At 38.4% G+C, this 17747-nt stretch overlaps 2 protein-coding genes across 3 annotated transcripts; one reads left to right on the top strand and one right to left on the bottom strand.

Annotated features, from left to right (window-relative positions):
• The first annotated feature begins 413 nt into the window (after positions 1–413).
• On the top strand, positions 414–1570 carry LOC140852130 (uncharacterized). The gene has a single exon (XM_073245057.1). The coding sequence runs from the start codon at positions 525–527 to the stop codon at positions 1254–1256; it is 732 nt and encodes a 243-aa protein (XP_073101158.1). The 5' UTR covers positions 414–524; the 3' UTR covers positions 1257–1570.
• Positions 1571–8888: 7318 nt separating this feature from the next.
• Positions 8889–11692, bottom strand: LOC105052938 (probable cinnamyl alcohol dehydrogenase 1). Of its 2 annotated transcripts, XM_073245016.1 has the most exons (6): positions 11542–11692; positions 11339–11433; positions 11123–11236; positions 10581–10808; positions 9567–10006; positions 8889–9303 (listed from the first exon to the last, which is right to left on the bottom strand). In XM_073245016.1, the coding sequence occupies exons 2-6, from the start codon at positions 11428–11430 to the stop codon at positions 9107–9109; spliced, it is 1071 nt and encodes a 356-aa protein (XP_073101117.1). In that variant the 5' UTR covers positions 11431–11433; positions 11542–11692; the 3' UTR covers positions 8889–9106. The 2 variants fall into 2 exon arrangements, with proteins under 2 accessions (XP_073101117.1, XP_010932224.1); XM_010933922.4 differs by lacking the exon at positions 11542–11692 and having other exon boundaries at positions 11339–11521.
• Between the last annotated feature and the right edge of the window lie 6055 nt (positions 11693–17747).

The following is a 17747-nucleotide window of genomic DNA, read 5'->3' as shown; positions in this document are numbered from 1 at the left end:
TATTACGTATATAAGTTGACAAATATGCTCGTACATTTACTAAGGGTGACAGTGGATAAGCACTGATTCTTTAATTAAGACAAACAAACATAGCCGAATACCTCAGACTAATTTAAAAAAAAAAGAAAAAAAGTTCAGTTACCAGTTAACAGGAAATCCCAACCGCAAACCATATCGTATCAACGACCCACGGTTATTACGGATTCCACCGACTCCAGTCCGTTTTTTCCAATTTTTCTACGCCTTTAACCACCAGCAGTCCGTTACACGTACCGCACCCACACGTGTCCCGTTGCCAGCTGTATCTATCTAACCAAACCGCCTCTTCCCCTCGCAGCGGCGGCGTTCCCCTTTCCGTCCTTTTCCTTTTTCTTAATCGCCCCATCGTTTGACCACAAAGAAACCCCCAGTTCCCCGTCTTTATATACCGCACACCGACCCCCGGTTGTTTCCAAGACTGGTATAGTATCAAACGAGAATTAGAGAGGGGGAGAGGGAGTCTGGTGGAGTTACCGGCGGCGGCGATGATGGAGGAGAGGATAAAGGGGCCGTGGAGCCCGGAGGAGGACGAGGCGCTGCGGCGGCTGATCGAGATTCATGGCCCCCGGAACTGGTCGGCGATAAGCAAGGGGGTGCCGGGGCGGTCGGGGAAGTCGTGCCGGCTGCGGTGGTGTAACCAGCTATCGCCGGTGGTGGAGCACCGCCCCTTCACGGCGGAGGAGGACGAGGCCATCGTCCGGGCACATCGCCGCTTCGGCAACAAGTGGGCCACCATCGCCCGCCTCCTCGCCGGCCGCACCGACAACGCCGTCAAGAACCACTGGAACGCCACCCTCAAGCGCCGCCTCTCCTCCCCTTCCGACGACGACGGCGATCTCAACAAGCGATGCCGCAGCACGCCCTCCAGATCCGACGCCAGCGATTTCTCGGGCTCGTCCTCGCCTCCGCCGCCTCCGCCGCCCGGCGGGGAGGACGATCCGATGACGGCGCTGACGCTGGCATTGCCGGGATATGGATCGGATTCCGGCAAGGAGGAGACGGCGGCGGGGGTAGGGGGGATTCGTCTGCCGCCGGAGATGGAGGGTGCGATGAGGGAGATGGTGAGGAGGGAGGTGAGGAGTCATATGGAAGGGAGGGGGTATGGTGTGCCTGAGGGAGCAGGGGTAATGGGTCAGATGATCTGGGAGGAGGTGAGGAATTACATCGCGGAACTGGGGAAGACGCGGTATGATGTGCCTGTGGATTGGCAGCACTGAGCTGGAGGAGGGTGGGTGTTGTTTCCCCCATTTTGCTGTGACCGAGGGGAGATTTTGCCAGAGGAGGTTGGGAATCATGGAATGGGAAATGGAGTGAAAAAAAAAAAGAAAAGAAAAAGAAAAAGAGCGGTAGTATGAGATAGGAACCGTATTTTGTTTCATGTTTTATGATTTCTTCTCACATTAAGAGCCGCTGATAGATAAATATCAATCATCTCGATGTTTCATTAGTATTTTTTTTTTGTTGTTTTGCGTATAATGTAAGAAAATTTGTATCTGGATAGAGAAAAACGTTGTTGTTCTAGCGTCTTCAATTGTGTGTGTGAAAAAGGGCAAAGAATTGGGGGAGGATGATAAAATATTTCTTGGAGACCTGGAGGTTATGTTAGGCCATGACACATACGATTTGTCCTAGAACCTTAGAATTGTTTAATATAATCGAGCTTGTCTCGTGCTATGAACAAGGCTATGTCGATGTGTGGTTATGACCTAAATATTATGCAGGTTGCGTGATGGGTCATGGTGTGCTCCACAGCCCCTGCGCCAAGCGAGAAGGAGAAGCAGCAGTGTGCAAAAAGCGTTTCGAACTGCAAACATGATCCGAATCTGTTTCTTCGTATCCGTTTGGGAAATGCTTGAATAGAGATAATTCAGTCCGATTTCGGTTCAAATTTTAAAAAAGCTAATTCAAACTAATCCTTGTGTGTATGAAGAGAGAGGATTTAGTTTTTTCCTTAATTTTATTATATATAAAATAAAATTTTTATATATAGACTTAGCCTATCCCATTTAGCTTGGTGTATTAAATATCAATCTGATACGAGCAAAATGAAACCAAATTTTTGAATCAATTTCGTGTGTTTTTGTAGATAATCATTCAGTTTCAACTTTAGATAATTACATTTTATACTATCACATATGTTAGTTGGAATTTTTTACTTTGTCCTTTCATGTTGACATGAAATTATGGACTTAGGCATCCTTTGATAGACTTCATTGGCTAGAGTGTGCTGAAAACACATTTGAATTGTGTGAAACCGTCCTTTAACAGCACCTAAAGCACCCTAGACGTTATCCGAACCACTCTGAATGGCAAAGGGTAGTGCAATGTTGCTTAGCCATGGATGATGGAGCGACACTAGAGTTGCATTGAAAGATTGGAATTTTAAGATGGATTAGATGGTATCTGCAGTTAAAACAAGTATTCATAACAGCAAGTTAAGCCACCCACACTTTAAATTCTTATGATGCCCCCATGTTTGATATTCATGTGCATGTGCAATTTTTCATTGTTATAATATCTGTTGTTCTTGTTTTTTGTTTTCTTTTTTTAGTAGAAGGAGATAATTCCCATCTTTTTTTATTGTATACCTATCTATTATTAAAGGCGACTTTAATTGAAATCAAATTCTGCCCCTTCGTCCAAGTAGAAAGAAGGGATACCATCCCAACAACCGTTTTGTGATCTCAAGCTGCAAAACCATACTTGTACATGAAAATTGTGTAGGCTTTAATAACATATCTTCTTCTATAACTTAATATTTGATGGGTATAATAGCCATTAATTAGTAGATTCTCAATAGTAACAGCTAACGCTGTAAAATATGGTTATTATTTAGCTGTCATTCTACTATATGACAATTACATAGAATAAATAATAGCTTTTATTTTATGATTCTATTGTTTATTTAAATAAATATTCCAATTGTTCATTCCAATTTGCAACAAAAAGGGCTCATTTTAATATGTAGAAATAACATTAATTCAATGAATAATAATTTGAGAAAAAAAATTTCATCATTTTTATCTTATTATTTGCTATTTAATACCTATTATCTCCATTACAATAAAAAGATTTTTTTTGTAGAGTCATCCTTAAAATCTTGAATTTATGTATTATTTTTTTATTTTTCCAGCATTTAGATTTTAATTTCTGAAATCCTGTAATTTATTGCTTATACATCCTCAAGTTAAGTTAACTAGATGACAACAAAATATTCTCTTCACATTCTATAGATTTTTTGTCCCCAGCCATTATCCTTTACTAATCCCTTAATCCATTTCTTTCTACCATTGGTCCTCTTACAACTAAGTTGAAGCGAACAAGAAGACAATGAATCAAGCAAGAATTAGTTGACTCCACTTAGTGCCTATGTATGTTCGAATGCAACCTATCCATTCATTTCCGCATTGGTCCATCCAATTTGAATTTTCTAGTATAACTTTTGCCGCAATCCTGTAATTATTATTATTAACGTTAAATAGACAATGAGAGGGAATACCATAATAAACATTAAAATTGAAGAAAAAGATAAATGGATAAAGAAAGAAAGAAAGAATCCGACCTCATAACATGATCAATCTCAAAAGAATTAAAGAACCACTGGAGAAAGCATTTTATCATGTGGATAAAAATAGAAATATATATAGAGATGAAATATTTAAGAGTCCAGCCAGCAATGAGAAAAGACTATCATTTCCCCTATTAGATGATTTCAATAATTTTATGATAAAACCAACTTAATTTAATCAGTCTTTTTGTCTACGGATCTATGGTTTAATTTGATTTTGTTTTCCCAGTCCGTTGGGGGCATTGCTGACTACACTTCACTCAAAAGCAAGAAAAGAACAAAAATCTAATTTGTTTTCCCAGTCGGTTGGGGGCATTGCTGCCTACACTTCACTCAAAAGCAAGGAAAGAACAAAAATCTAATCGCATTCTTAGAACTGTAACAATATATTATTTTCCTTGAATATCTTGAAATCATGATCCGCTATAGCCTATCAAATAAAAAAAAAGATTTGTGTAGCAAAAGAAAAAAAAAATATATTTCCTATAATATGTTAACGTGTTATAATTGTTTATATTTTGTTGTCCTGCTGTTGTACTAATTTTGAACATCGTTTAGTTCATTAACTTAATAGAGGTGGATCCTACCTTCCCCTTATCATCGAGGAGGGGGGGGTGGGCGAGAGGAAATTAGGAATAAAATTGAGCCAAAGGCCTGAATGAGTGGTTACATCAAATTTGGCACTCGGCTCAATGAATTTCTAAAACTTCAAATTGGCTCTATTATAAGAGTAGTGACAGCTTGCAATTGTTGAAGGGGTTTCACAGTAGTTCTAGGATGATAATGGTTGTTTTACCTTGGTATAAATTTTACATCCAATAGTTTTATATTCATCTTTAGTAAACAAATAGGTATAATAGTACGATTATGTCAAGTAGAGCTGACCATGGGCTGAGCCTTAGGCCCAGATTATATATTTTTTTTAGTCAGGCTTCGGGCCTACTTTATTTAAAAATTTGACATGTCTGAACACAAACTTGGCCCATTATCAACTCTAACATCAAGTAATGATCAGGCTATTACTGAACCTTCAATTTTTTTTTGGAGGGGTAAGGAGAAGGGCCAAAGCCATATTATAACAAGGATAATAAGGGTTTACAAACCACTTGGGACACAAGCCACAAATATACAAAGCAAAGGTGGAGGAGTAAGATATTACAACATAATATAAAGAGAAGTAATATAGTCATTATAAACCAGTAAATGGCCAACCAGTCAAGTGAAAGAGAAGATCCGGCACACATTTACTACTGAATACCTAGATCAAGCAACTAGAGCATGATGAGAAAGAAGGCAACCCACAAAAAATATGAATGCACTACACTATCAGTCTGAAAAAAAAGGGTAGAAGCACAAATCTGCAATTCAGTCAAAAAGTTTCGGTATGTAGCATACCTGGCAATGTATATGACTGAATCCAAATACTAATTGCCAGAGTATAAAGGATAGTGGCTTGACATTAAAAAAAAAAAAAAAAGTACGTACAGTGAAATAATATCCAAATTTGAATAACCATCAGAAGGTTTAGAAAGGCCCTGATGAATCTGAGGAGCACAGAATTTTGTTGGCTTGGACTTCCATTGTAGGGTGATGGGAAAGTGGCCCAAGCAATATGCCGATGATTAATGCACGAAGAATGGACCAGAAGATCTACCATGATACCTTCAACTGTACCAGCAGGATTAAGGTACCTGGAAGAGTGTGACTGACTTATGTTGTAACAATAATTAGTGGCCATGGCGAGGCTCAATAATTTGCATTCGATCATGTTGTGAAATTTATGCAAAATGAAAAGGCAACAAGTCCCCCGATGCATAGGAGCAATCGTCTCCAAGAGCTTGCTTTGAGAACCAATCAGCAGTCTGATTTTTTTCCCGATTAATATGAGAAGTATTACAAATTGGGAACCGAGTAATAGTGGCAGAATATCCTTGAAGATAGGAAGCTCTACAATTTTGCATCGACAAGGTTGTGTAATCCAATGGACCGCGGTAAGGAAGTCACCTTATATAAGGAACTCCTTATTTGTGAAGAATTGAGCTGTTTGTTTCAAACCTAACCAGGTTGCCATGAGCTCTGTATAAAGCACGGTGCAGGAAGGGAAGTGCAAACCTTGAGCAAGCAAGAGGGTGCCATGAGCATCCCTAATGATAAAAGCAATACCGGATGCTTGAGTATTCACAGCAACATCGAAATTTAGCATCAACCCCCCCCAAAGGGCGGAGGTAGCCAAGTAAGAAGGTGTGGGAAGGAATGTGCCAAGGCAAATGCAAGCTGCCCCAGGTCTGTGGTTGAGAGTTGAAGGAAGAGATTTCATTGATAACCTGTAAGAATAAAAAGGATTGATGGACAAGTTGCACAGGAGAGGAGAATTGATGCTGAAAAACTCTTGCATTCTGGGACTCCAAATTAGCCAAGCAATCATTCATTGCTTTGATCCTATTCTCCACCTGAGCTTGACCAAGTATGGCAGCCAATGCTGGTTGTTGGTACACCTAACTGACCTTTGGCCATATGGCAGCATTAGAAAAGTCAATATCTCATCGATAGGTGGATTACATATTGCACCACATCGGCTACTTCAAGAACTCACCAGCACTATTCTAAATTAGATCAGATTATTATCGATCCGAAGCTATTTACCAGTCAGATCATATTAAGGGTACATCAATTTGACCGACCTCCTCCTCAGTCAGCAAGATTTCGAATCAGTTATCTTTTTGCTATATTACAGCTGTTTTTCACATGGGACAACTCACAACTTCTTTATAGCTGGTTATTCTATTATAACAAACTCTTAATAAACTAGACGGACTATCCATAACCATTAAACAAATAAGATCCTCTAAAACAGGTAGTTACTAACGGCCTAACATACTCTCTTGATGGCCTAACGGCCTAATGAGCTTCTCTATATGAAGAAGAGCAGGGGTCCCTCTAGAAATAAGTCATAACTCACAGAGCCAGCTTTGCTGAACTCTCTCTGTTTCTCCCATTGAAGAAAATCTGAATTTTTTTCATTCCATCTGACTCTCTCTTTTTGCTCCCTATTTTTTATTTTTCACTATCTGTTTTCAGGCTTCGACTAATTTAAGCATCGGATGATCCTAAACTGAAAGATTCCTCACTTATTTTAGGATTTTTTTTACTGATTTGCCAGCAGACTTCACCAACTTGATCCTTCATGAAACTCCATCTCGGTTCTTGACCGATCTCATCTTCTTTCCTTCGAAGCCTCACAACAACATTGGTAAAGAAGTAGGAGGAGAGTAAAGCTCAGAAGTTATGGCAAAAAGTGTCCAACAATGCTAAGCAAAAGGACACATCACGATGACAGGGTTGATATCTACAGCAACAATAGTGCAGAGATCACAATAAACCAATGAATCTGATAGAATACCTCTCTGATTGAGGATGAGTTTACAAGACAGATGATTCCATACTAATTTCCAGAGGAAGCATTTGACCCTCATTGGGGTAGTAAGATCCAGATCCATTGAAATATTGGGGTTGAGAATCAGAATCGGTTGAAGAAACAACACTAGTGATATCAAATAAAGAAACATTTGTAGTATTAGAAGTAGACCAGCAGAGTTGATCAGGTTATGGTTGTAAAGGAACAGGGATTTGCATAATATTATATATCAAATCAGCATTAAAACAAAAAGAAAGTGCCTATAAATCCCATTGCCGGTCGGCAGTTTTAAAATCTATAACTTTAAAAGAGGCCAAATATGTGTTTGAGTTGATGAAAGTGGGCCAACGAGAAAGAGGCGCTTTGGAGATCCACATTAGCGTTGATAGAAGTACTGGATCCTAGCATCCATATCAAATGATTTTGAAGTTGAGCTCCAATAGCAATATTTTAGTCCAAATAATTGAACTTCTACATGGGGGACGATAGCCGATCCATGTGCCATTGAAGTTGTACTTAGATTAGACAAGTTGGGTCCAGAGAGAGGTGGGGTGAAGAATAAGATTGATAGCAGCTTTACCCATTAGCACCATTGCCTGGTTCTCAAAGATTCCAAACCAAGGCCCCCTTGATTTTTGCTTTGCAGTTTTTTGACCATACAAGCAAGTGAAGTCTCCGAGGTTAGAAGGGTGGCCCGAGAGAAAAGCTCAAAACTCTTTCTCCACCTAGTTGAGGACAACATTATATGAACTGAAGTCATAGCATAAAGGGGAATGGAAGAGGGGACTGAATGTAGAAGAGTGGCCTTGCTCGTGAAAGAAAGGGCCTTCCATTTCTATCTCGATATTTTGTTATCCAACTTCCCATGAGATAGTTGAAATCAGTAGAAGAAAGGGCAGTAGTAGAAAGAGGAATGCCTAGATAATTTCAAGCCCCTCTTTTAATTGTAATTTATGGCCTGTCTGGATGCAGCACAATACACATCAAGGATTGCTTTCAGGGTGATAGCATCACAATCCATAGCCCTATTGACCAAAGGACAATCATCAGCATAGAACAAATGAGAGATTTAGGGTCCTTGTGGTCTTTTGATTATAGGCTCGAAGTAATCCCATTTGGATAGCTTCTTGGAGACAAATAGATAAGCTTAGAGCCAAGGATACATAAGTAGGGAGATAAGGGACATCCTTCGTGAAGACCACATGTAGTGGTGAACCAATCCATTGGAGAGCCATTTACAAGTAAAGCAAATTGAGGATGAAATATGCAAGCAGTTATCCTTGATTTGAATGGTGCAAACCTTTACCACTTTAGGCAAGGAGCAAGGGTTCGGTTCCAAAATATATCGAATCTCACTTCAACCCCCAATATTACTAAATCTTGTTTCTGCGAGTAATTGCTCGATTGCCCAAAGGCCTAAGTTCCAATGTAGATGCAGTGAGATGGCTATTGGGTGGTTGGGCCCTCCTAGTCCAAAATTATTCAAGATTAGGCATTACAGAACCAAACATGTTTGAGCAGGAAGGAGTTAGATTTTGAGCCAAGTTATTTTCTAACTAAGCAAGCCCTTACATGCAAAATACAAATTGCTTGCACATGCTCTATCAATCCATCATTCCATATGATGTTTTAATCCGATACATAATGATTTCCTTTCATTATCAATTTTTTTATTCAAAATCAACTAATTAAAATGATTAAGTACTCTTTTTTTTTGGCAGAAATGATAGATTATTCTTCGAACACCACAGCATCCTCTGGTCGAATTTGAGTGCTGCAATATGTGCCTACTCGAATGGATGATTCTTATGCCAGATCGCGTAATTTTAGACAAGAAACATGGATAACAGATGTATAACACGACCATTTGAACGTAATAGAAGAAAGTTTTTGCAATTGCAACATACTCGAGAATAGAAGCATTCATGAGAAAGTACAGGGTACCTTCTAATTCTTATTCTAAAATCAACCAAACCAGTAACAAGGGAAGAGTAGAAACCAACTTAATGAAACTCGCCACCATACAACAGGTTGAAACACATTTAAACCCTTTCATTGGTGTCCTGATCGCTTGAGGATTATGTTCAGAGTTTGCTGCGAGCCACATCCACAACAAACCGATACCTGACATCATTACGCTCCAGCCTCTCCATTGCTTGGTTCACATAATCCATTTCCACCATCTCAATCATGGATGTCAGCCCCTTCTCCTTACAAAACTCTAACATCTCCTGTGCCTCCTCCATACTCCCAACGAAAGTCCCTATGATAGATTTCCTCCCTGTCAAAAGTCGCAGCAAGTTATTATTTTAGTATGAAGTTTACAAGTTCTCTTTGTTCAAAACTCCTCTTTCCTGCAAGATGGCACGGAAATGAAATGGTAGGGAAGCGACAAAGAATGAGTATGAGTATGACCTCACCAAACTCATGAAGTTTATGTAGTGTTTTATCTTTTTAAGGTATAAATATCTCAAAAAATCTCACTCCTAACTGCATGCTGAAAGGAAAAAATAGTTATTGTCAACAGAAGATGGGGATGCTGACCTAGCATGATCATAGGAGTGACAAACTGCATCGGCTGGTTAATGACTCCAGTCATGATCAACTTGCCATCAACTTTGAGGAGAGAGATGTAGGGCTCCAAAGGGTGGAACACCGGGACAGTGTCGATGATGTAGTCGAGAGTATCCATGGCAGATGCCATCTGATCGGCGTCGGAGCTCACGACGTAAGCGTCGGCGCCGAGGTGCTCCATAGCCTCCTCCCTCTTCTTGTCTGAGGAGCTGATGACAGTGACATGGTGGCCCATGGCCTTAGCAATCTTGACTCCCATGTGTCCTACTCCTCCAAGGCCAAGGATCCCTCCCTTCAACCCACTCTTTATCAAACCAAAAGTCTTCAGTGGACTGTACACGGTCAAGCCTGCACAGAGGAGTGGTGCTGCCTGTTCCGGTGCCAATCCGTCCGGTATTTTCACCACAAACCTGTTGTTCAGCATAAAAGTCTTTAATTTTGTGTGTACTTAGAGCGTTGCTTCTGTTATATTGGACAAAGTCAAGTTTTTGATGATTAATCATCAACAAATAACGAGTGATATCATGATAATTGTTGTATTTGGCTGTGTCACTGTCCATATAATATTAAAAAACTTATTTTTCTAATTATATTATAGCCATCAGAATGGATTGATAGATAATGGGCACTGTTTAGCCATCCTTGTATATATGGTATAACATAACAAAGGCCAAACCAAATATTAGTTGACAACAAAAAGAATGACATATAGCATTCAACTCATATATGTGAATGAGAGAAGCTGGCACTAAAGTTGGCCCATAATAATTCTATTCGAAGATGGTATTGGGATGTTATTTTGATGCCTTCTTTTTTTTTTTTTTCCAATATATATACATATGCCTATGCATGTATGTATGTATATGTACATATGTAAATCTGGGCATGCACATGTACAGTTTGCATTTGTAGAAGGGAATAATATAATACAGGGGATCAAACATTTCTCTGACATAATTTTTTTTTTTAGTTAAAATTACTTACTTCTGATCAACAACCATGGCAGAAGCAAAGCCACCTTGGGTGGGCTTCCCATCAGTGTAGACATCGTTGTACGACCAAATCCTCTTGTTACAGTACTGCTCTATGTTTCCCTTGCAAGGTCCGCATGCTCGGCAGCACCCAACAATCACCCCGGCACCAACCGTGTCACCAACTCTAAACTTGCTCACCTTTGAGCCCACCTCAACCACTTCCCCAACGACTTCATGTCTATTGAAGTTTTCAAATAAACATAGATTAAAATACAAAGCAAGTGCTTGGTCAATAAGCTACAAAGCCAGCTGCATCATTAGATTAAATCTAAACAAGTAATTGAATAGATAGAATCTGAAAACAAAAATGAAAGGACGATTCATGAAGAATCATGGTGACTGGTCTCGAGATTGTGCATGGTACCCTCATAAGCAAAAGCTTTTGGGCACTAATTAACCTTTGATTCTTAGAATTATATGATTGTTTTCATATTTGTTTAGCATTAGTTGCAGGATAGCTAAAGATTGTACAGGAAGAGAGAGATAAAATACCCAGGGACCATTGGATAATTGGACATGCCCAAGTGGTTCTTTGCTTGGTGGATATCAGTGTGGCAAATCCCACAGTACAACACCTTGATGAACACATCCTCCGGGCCGGTTTCCCTATTTTGAGCCAATAACAAAACAAATGCATATGGTTGAGAAGGAGTAGCTATACGATTTGGAAAGAATACACATGAAGGCTGAGGGAAGAATTTTTGTTACCTTAGTGCGTAGGTATAAGGTGTCAAGACTCCTGAGGCATCTCTTGCTGCCCACCCTGTGATATCTCTGTTGTTGGATCCGGCACCAGCCATTTCCTAGGAAGAAGGAAGAAAAATGGAGTAAAGGATGTGGTAGTGATTGCTCTGCGGGGAGGTCATTTATATTGAGATGGAACAACGAAGCTATAGGATAGAGTTGCTGACCAAAAGCTTAAAAATTCTAAGGCAAGTATGTTGTGGTTGGTGGTGTTTGGTAAGTTGGAACCAGTCAGAATGTATGCTGTTCCATATATTTCCCCATCTCTGTCCAACCTTTTAGAATATGTGCATCGTGCCTTCCATTGGTTACGACCATCACAACTCACAAGGACACAGTTTCTACCGGAAGTTGGGATATTAGCAGAACATTTGCAAACAGTGTTGTGCATACGGTAGTCAGGGAAATGATGTTTGAGATACGTGCCGTGAATGATGAAACTGATGGGACCCGCAAAGCAGTGAGAGTGGAGTGCCATGTCTTTTTTGAGGGAAGTGAAGTGTCATATCACAAGTAATTGAGTGCACGACTTATTTTTACATGAGCATATGGCACCCCCGTTTTATGTCCACTCCAAGAAAACGGGTCGAAGTACTATAAGACTTTGGTATGTCTGGATAGGACGAGTTAAGCACTAAAATTGAAATTAAAATGGATGACCTCCTCTTCTTTCACTTGATTGGATGAAATTTTATTCTCTAAAAAGAAATAAAAATGTCTCCTTGCTCTCCAATAATAACTTCTGCTTTATTATACTATTTAAATCTTATTTCGATTTTAATTTCAGTCATGAATAAAATATATTTAAAAATATGATCATTTTTATTTTTATTTTAATTTATTCTAATTTTAATTTTAATTTCAAAATTGATTGCAGATGAAACGCTTGCTTAAAGTTCACTGACAGGTAACCTCCTCCTCAATGCATATATTTTGAGAAAAAATTTTGCATACTTTCTCACGTTGCCACTGTTACATAAAAAAGTTATATGTTTAACTATTTCCCAACGAATCAAAGCATCCAACTTGGCAGCCATTCGTCAACTTCAGCCCCAACTAATGTGTTTATTTTCTTTTTTCCTTTTTTTTCATCAAAAAGGGTAATGTGATCTTTCTTTTTGGGTGGAAAATTCTTTAAATATCTGCTGGCGTGTTGTCTCTGGTTTGTCAGAAGTATGCATCAAGAAGTGCGTTATTTTTGACCCCATCAAAGTACAGCAAAATAATGTCCAGTTTCAAATTCCTTCCTTTTGGCCAGAATTGAAGAATTTGTTACATTTAAGTGCAGATGTTATGGCCGGACAAAATTTGCAGTGTGATGGCATGGAATATTTCAAATCAATATTTGGAGAAGAAGGATACAGCAATGGCCGATTTGTACGAATAGAGCACTTTACAAGGATTTTTATATTTCTCAAAAGGGACAGGGAATTGTATGAAAAAACTTGGGAGCTAAACTGCAAGAAATGATATAAATTAATAAAATATAACATAAGAAAATAGCTTAATGACGGGTCAAGCCAGATAAATTGGTGAAGATGATTGCTAACTTGAAAAGTTGGGCAACTATTTTGTGTACTTAGTTATATGACATATTAAAATAAAAACACAATATACCACCAATATGTTAAGGAGATATAACCAATGTGCTTTAGGTGCTTAAGTCATGATGTCATGATCCTTGTATGAAAGAGGACTTAAGATAACATGGTTCTGTTAAGAGGGAAGAAAAAAGAAATAGAGTGGGTAGCTTGTAAGACCTGATCAAAGAAACTTATTGGTTCAATTAGACTAAATTATATTAAGAGCTTGTCTGATTTTTTTGACTTCTACAATGATCATAACAATTAATGCCAATAGAAAATCTCAACTACCATATATTTGACAAGCTAGATGATCTCTCTTAAATGTATTGGAGCTTTATGCATCCAGACCATTCATTAAAAAATAGAAAGATGAAGATAGGAGTTGACCCCATAGATCTGGTGCGACTTCCACCTTATCTAGGTTCTAAAGCAACCATAAATTCCTAGTTGTAGTAGATAAATCGCCTACATCAAGTAATTCTGCAAGAAATTTTAATGGAGTTCACTTTGTTGTGCATCTAATGATCTATATGCCATCTGCACCAACTTAAACCATCTACTGTAGTTCTCCAATTTTTTTTGGCCTCAGCTTGATTTCTAGAAAATTGAGATTTACAAGCATGGACATCAATTGTTTTTAAATAGATTATATAATAAAAGGAAGAAAATAGAAAATTGAAATAACAAATAATTAGCACTAATTCAACATGTATATTATAATGCAAACTATATCTAGAGCACAAAGAGTAGACTTTGTCATTTACCTGTAGCAATGTGGCCTGATTAGGACCACCAACTGCTATGGATTTTAGTGTATATCAGATCAACAACTCCTCTACAACAACTCCCATTGGGAAAGAATAAAGTTTTGGATCATGGGACTTCTTAACAAACTTATATAACGTCCTGCTTCCAAAAAATTCGAGCGCGTACCGAGTCAAATGACCGATCCCCATCGAAGAAGTCTTTCTGATGCGTGACGGCTAAACCAAGTCGCTGTTTTCGTTTCGGTACAAGCCTACAAAGCGAGGTTGATCATTTCAATAGTGGAAATTGTTGTCCCAAATCAATCACGTTTCAGTTTTGTTTTGCTAAAAGTTAGGAATAGTGTCAGATCAAGCAAGTTGTGTCTAAGTTAAGGAAAGCCTAACCTAATGTAATCAATCTCTACTAAATCATGGCGCCAATGATAGCCTGCCATGTGTCAACAATGATGTGGATAGTTTCATTGATAATTGCAAATTCAAAATAGGATAGTAGTTTTTTTTTTTTTTTTTTTTGTAACTATTAGAAAATTTCTATGTAACTTCAAACTTCCACAAGGAAAAAGACAAATGTTCCTTTCAAATTCCGAAACATTCAATAAAAGAGTTTTGACGATGAAAGGGGTATTTGGGCTATGATCGAGAGAATGTTTTCTCATCAAAATGATCATACTCCTGACCAGAGACAGCAAGAGTTTGGGATTCAATCTCTCAATCGATATAAAAAAATTCTGCACTTCAAGAGGTAATTCTAATCATTATTTGTTTTCAATAGAAATACTTCCCATTCTAAGACCATCGTAAGCTAAGTTAGATTTTAGTCAAGTGGGGTTAGATCATGCAAATCACATAATATTGGCTAGAATAAGAATCTTAATATAAGGGAAATGTTTGGGATACTTTGATTGGATTGTATAATTTTGGATTGGGGTATTAAGATATTCACTTTTCGGCTTCACCTTTTTCCATGCAATTGTTTTGAGAACTGTAAATAAAAGATATACTTATCCTTTAATTTCAAATTCAACTACTGAATCAGTAACTCCTAATGATGCTGGTGCCATTGCTGCTGCTTCTTCTAGTTGTTGTTGTTATTGTTGTTTTGATAGTTAGCCATGTACATAATAAAATTTTTGAAGACCTAGCGGCCAGGGAGAGGCAGGGCTGCAAATGAGCTGAACAAGTTGAGAAGCAGATTGTTTAGGTGTGATAATCCGGCCTGATGGGCCAAAAAACCCAAAAAAAAAAAAATAGGGAGGAAGACTCCCAATCGGAGTCTTCCTCTTCCCCGATTCCGATCAAGAATCGGAGTCCTAGGGCCATTAAAAGACCCTAGGACGAGCTCTATAAGAACCCCCCTCCTCTCCTCTAAGAATAGATCCATCAGTCACCGACGATCGCCGGAGTTTTTCTCCGATTTTCTCGATTGAAGCCGCGGCCCCTCGATCTGTACTCACCGTGATTTCACGCCGGTGGGGGTCATCGGAGGCTGTGGTAAGGCCTCCTTCCTCTTCCTCTCTTCTCTCCCTTCTTTCCCGTGCCTGTGGGCACGATTGCCAGTGACAGGTGTCGCCGGATTTTGTCGGAAAAGAAAACCCCTGTCCGGCCTCTTCTTTTTCCTGATTTTCGGCACCGACGGTCACCACCGACCGCCGGCTCTGGCCCCTCCGAACTCAGGGGAAGGTCGCCCCTTGCCGCCGACCACCGCCGGGTGGGGAATGGCCGTGATCGGCCGGTCAAGGCACGGGGACCTCTAGGTCCCCTGTTTCGGCCCATGAAGGCCGCGGGAAGAAGGAAAAAGAAAAAGAAAAGAAAAAGAAAAAAAAAAGAAAAAGAAAAGAAAAAAAAGAAAAGAAAATGCAAAATAGAAAAATAAAAAAAATAGAAAAAAAATAATAAATAAGAGAAAAAATTTCTCTCTCCCCTCTTTCTCCCTCTTTCTCTCTCTTCTCTCTCTATTTTCTCTCTCTAAAAAGAAAAGAAAAATATATATATATATATATATAATAATAATAAAAAATACATGTGAGAGAAAGTTTCTCTCATCTCTCTCTTAAGTCTTTCTCTCTCTAGAATTGAACTTTCTCTCTCTATATTTTCTCTCCATTTTCTCTCTCTAAATTTTTTTCTCTATTTTCTCTCTCTAGATCCTTTTATCTCTTTTTATGGATTTTATCTCTCTAGGGTCATTCTCTCTCTGATTGCATCACAGACCCTAGGAGAAACTTGAGATGAAAATATGATAATCTGAGACTGCTCCGAAATTCGTGCAGTAGATCGGATCTCGATCCGATCCTTCTTCGAAATTGATAACATCGATCATGGTTAATCCATATTAAGTCACTCTGATATAACCTCTGATGATCTCAATCATGATTGCCACTTTTGAAGGATACGAAGATTCTCTCTCCACGTTCTCTCTCTATTTTCTCTCTCATGACTGACTTTCTCTCTCTAAGAAGGTCTATGAATCCTGTATCGAGTCATGCCTTCATCTTTTAGGGGTTCATATTGACTCTAACAAGATGATTCGAAATTGCTTTGATATCCGTGCTGTATGTCAACCTCATCTGATCGTATCAAAGATCTTTCAAATTTATTATTAGAGAACCCTATTGATTGATCTTGACTTTAATTCGATCTGTGCTTCACAATTTCTTGATCAAGTCACTTGAATCTGACCCTCAGATAAGAGATCCTGAATTGCCCTGGTATCTGGATGGTCCGACACATCTGGACAACAGTCCTCTTTCCTTATGATTTAATCTTATTATATTTATGGAATAAAAATTGATGATGATTTGATATTTTAATTAAGATTAGCTGATTCTTTCAACGAAGTCTGAAGATCTAAGATGAACAAGGTAAGTGGATCTTATGCTCCTTATTTATTCTTAAATGATCATATTTTTATGTAAAGAATTGCTATTGATGAAACCATAATTTTTTATAAAATAAGGATCGGCATATGTGATATGAAAAAAGCATGTTTTATTATGAGCATTGATTTAATGAATATGTCTTATGAAAATAGCATGATTATGAAGCATGAATTTCATTGTTTTTCCATCTATGTATATGTATGCTTTAAGAAAAAGATATAATGATTTCAAAGGCTCTCAGATGGCTATGAATGAATCTCTTCGGGAAGGTCGACATCTGGAGCTAGCATCCACATGAAACATAGCCCTGCCAGCGGGTATAAAGTTGGCACATGAATTAAGAACTCTGTCGATTAAGAAACGTGGCCCTGTCATGGGTATAATAGTGACCTTAGCACGAATATCTGTGAGCAATATTTTGAAACATGACATGAATACATGATGAAAATAATTTACGATTCATGATTGTGAAATATACATGATTTATACATGCATGATAAATTTATAACTTATTTTGTTATATGCTCTATGAAATACTTTATTTTGTATTACCTGCTATTTTTATATATTGCATTATCATGAAAAACTTATGTTTGATCCGATAAGGAAGCGCAAGTTCTACTTACTGGGCTAGTGTAGCTCAAATTCTTTTTGTTTTCGTTTTGTTTGAATAGAGAAATAAGATTAGGATCAGCAAAAGGAATTCAAGCTTGAAGATCAGCATAGCAAGCTGAAAAATTTGACAGCAGAAGTTTAATTTATTTTATAATCATGAATTTGTAGTTATTTATGAATGTTGAGATTCGGGTTAGTACTTGCTTTTGGATTTAGATGCTCTAAACCAATATTGGTTCGATTATTTGATGAATAATAGAATTGAATCTTTTTATTTGAAAGATTTTAGATGATTATGATGGATTGGCTTCGTGTTATCGTGGGCTCCATCCCTCGGTAGTATGGCTGTGTTATATCCCGGATTTGGGGCGTGACATTAGGTTTCTCTCTTTGTATGAATTTGAAGTGGTTGCGTCCCGAGACCTCGCTCTCCCACCATGCCAATGGTACTCGCTGATAACTTCTGTGTTTGTGACACACTCTCCATGACATGTTAATCCCCTGTCAAGATTTCTCATAAGTTAAT

Source organism: Elaeis guineensis, chromosome 10 (genome assembly GCF_000442705.2).
Source record: "Elaeis guineensis isolate ETL-2024a chromosome 10, EG11, whole genome shotgun sequence".
Lineage (NCBI taxonomy): Eukaryota > Viridiplantae > Streptophyta > Magnoliopsida > Arecales > Arecaceae > Elaeis > Elaeis guineensis.
The sequence above is the reverse complement of the archived record's forward strand: the minus strand, read 5'-3'. Positions and strand labels throughout refer to the sequence as shown.

Excerpts from the sequence above, each read along its gene's own strand:
- LOC140852130 (XM_073245057.1), top strand. The coding sequence starts at position 525 with ATGATGGAGGAGAGGATAAAGGGGCCGTGGAGCCCGGAGGAGGACGAG.
- LOC105052938 (XM_073245016.1), bottom strand. The coding sequence starts at position 11,430 with ATGGCTGGTGCCGGATCCAACAACAGAGATATCACAGGGTGGGCAGCA. Across the intron at positions 10,809-11,122 it reads AATTATCCAATGGTCCCTGG|ACATGAAGTCGTTGGGGAAG; the intron begins GTATTTTATCTC and ends AAACTTCAATAG. Across the intron at positions 10,007-10,580 it reads GCCATGGTTGTTGATCAGAA|GTTTGTGGTGAAAATACCGG; the intron begins GTAAGTAATTTT and ends GCTGAACAACAG.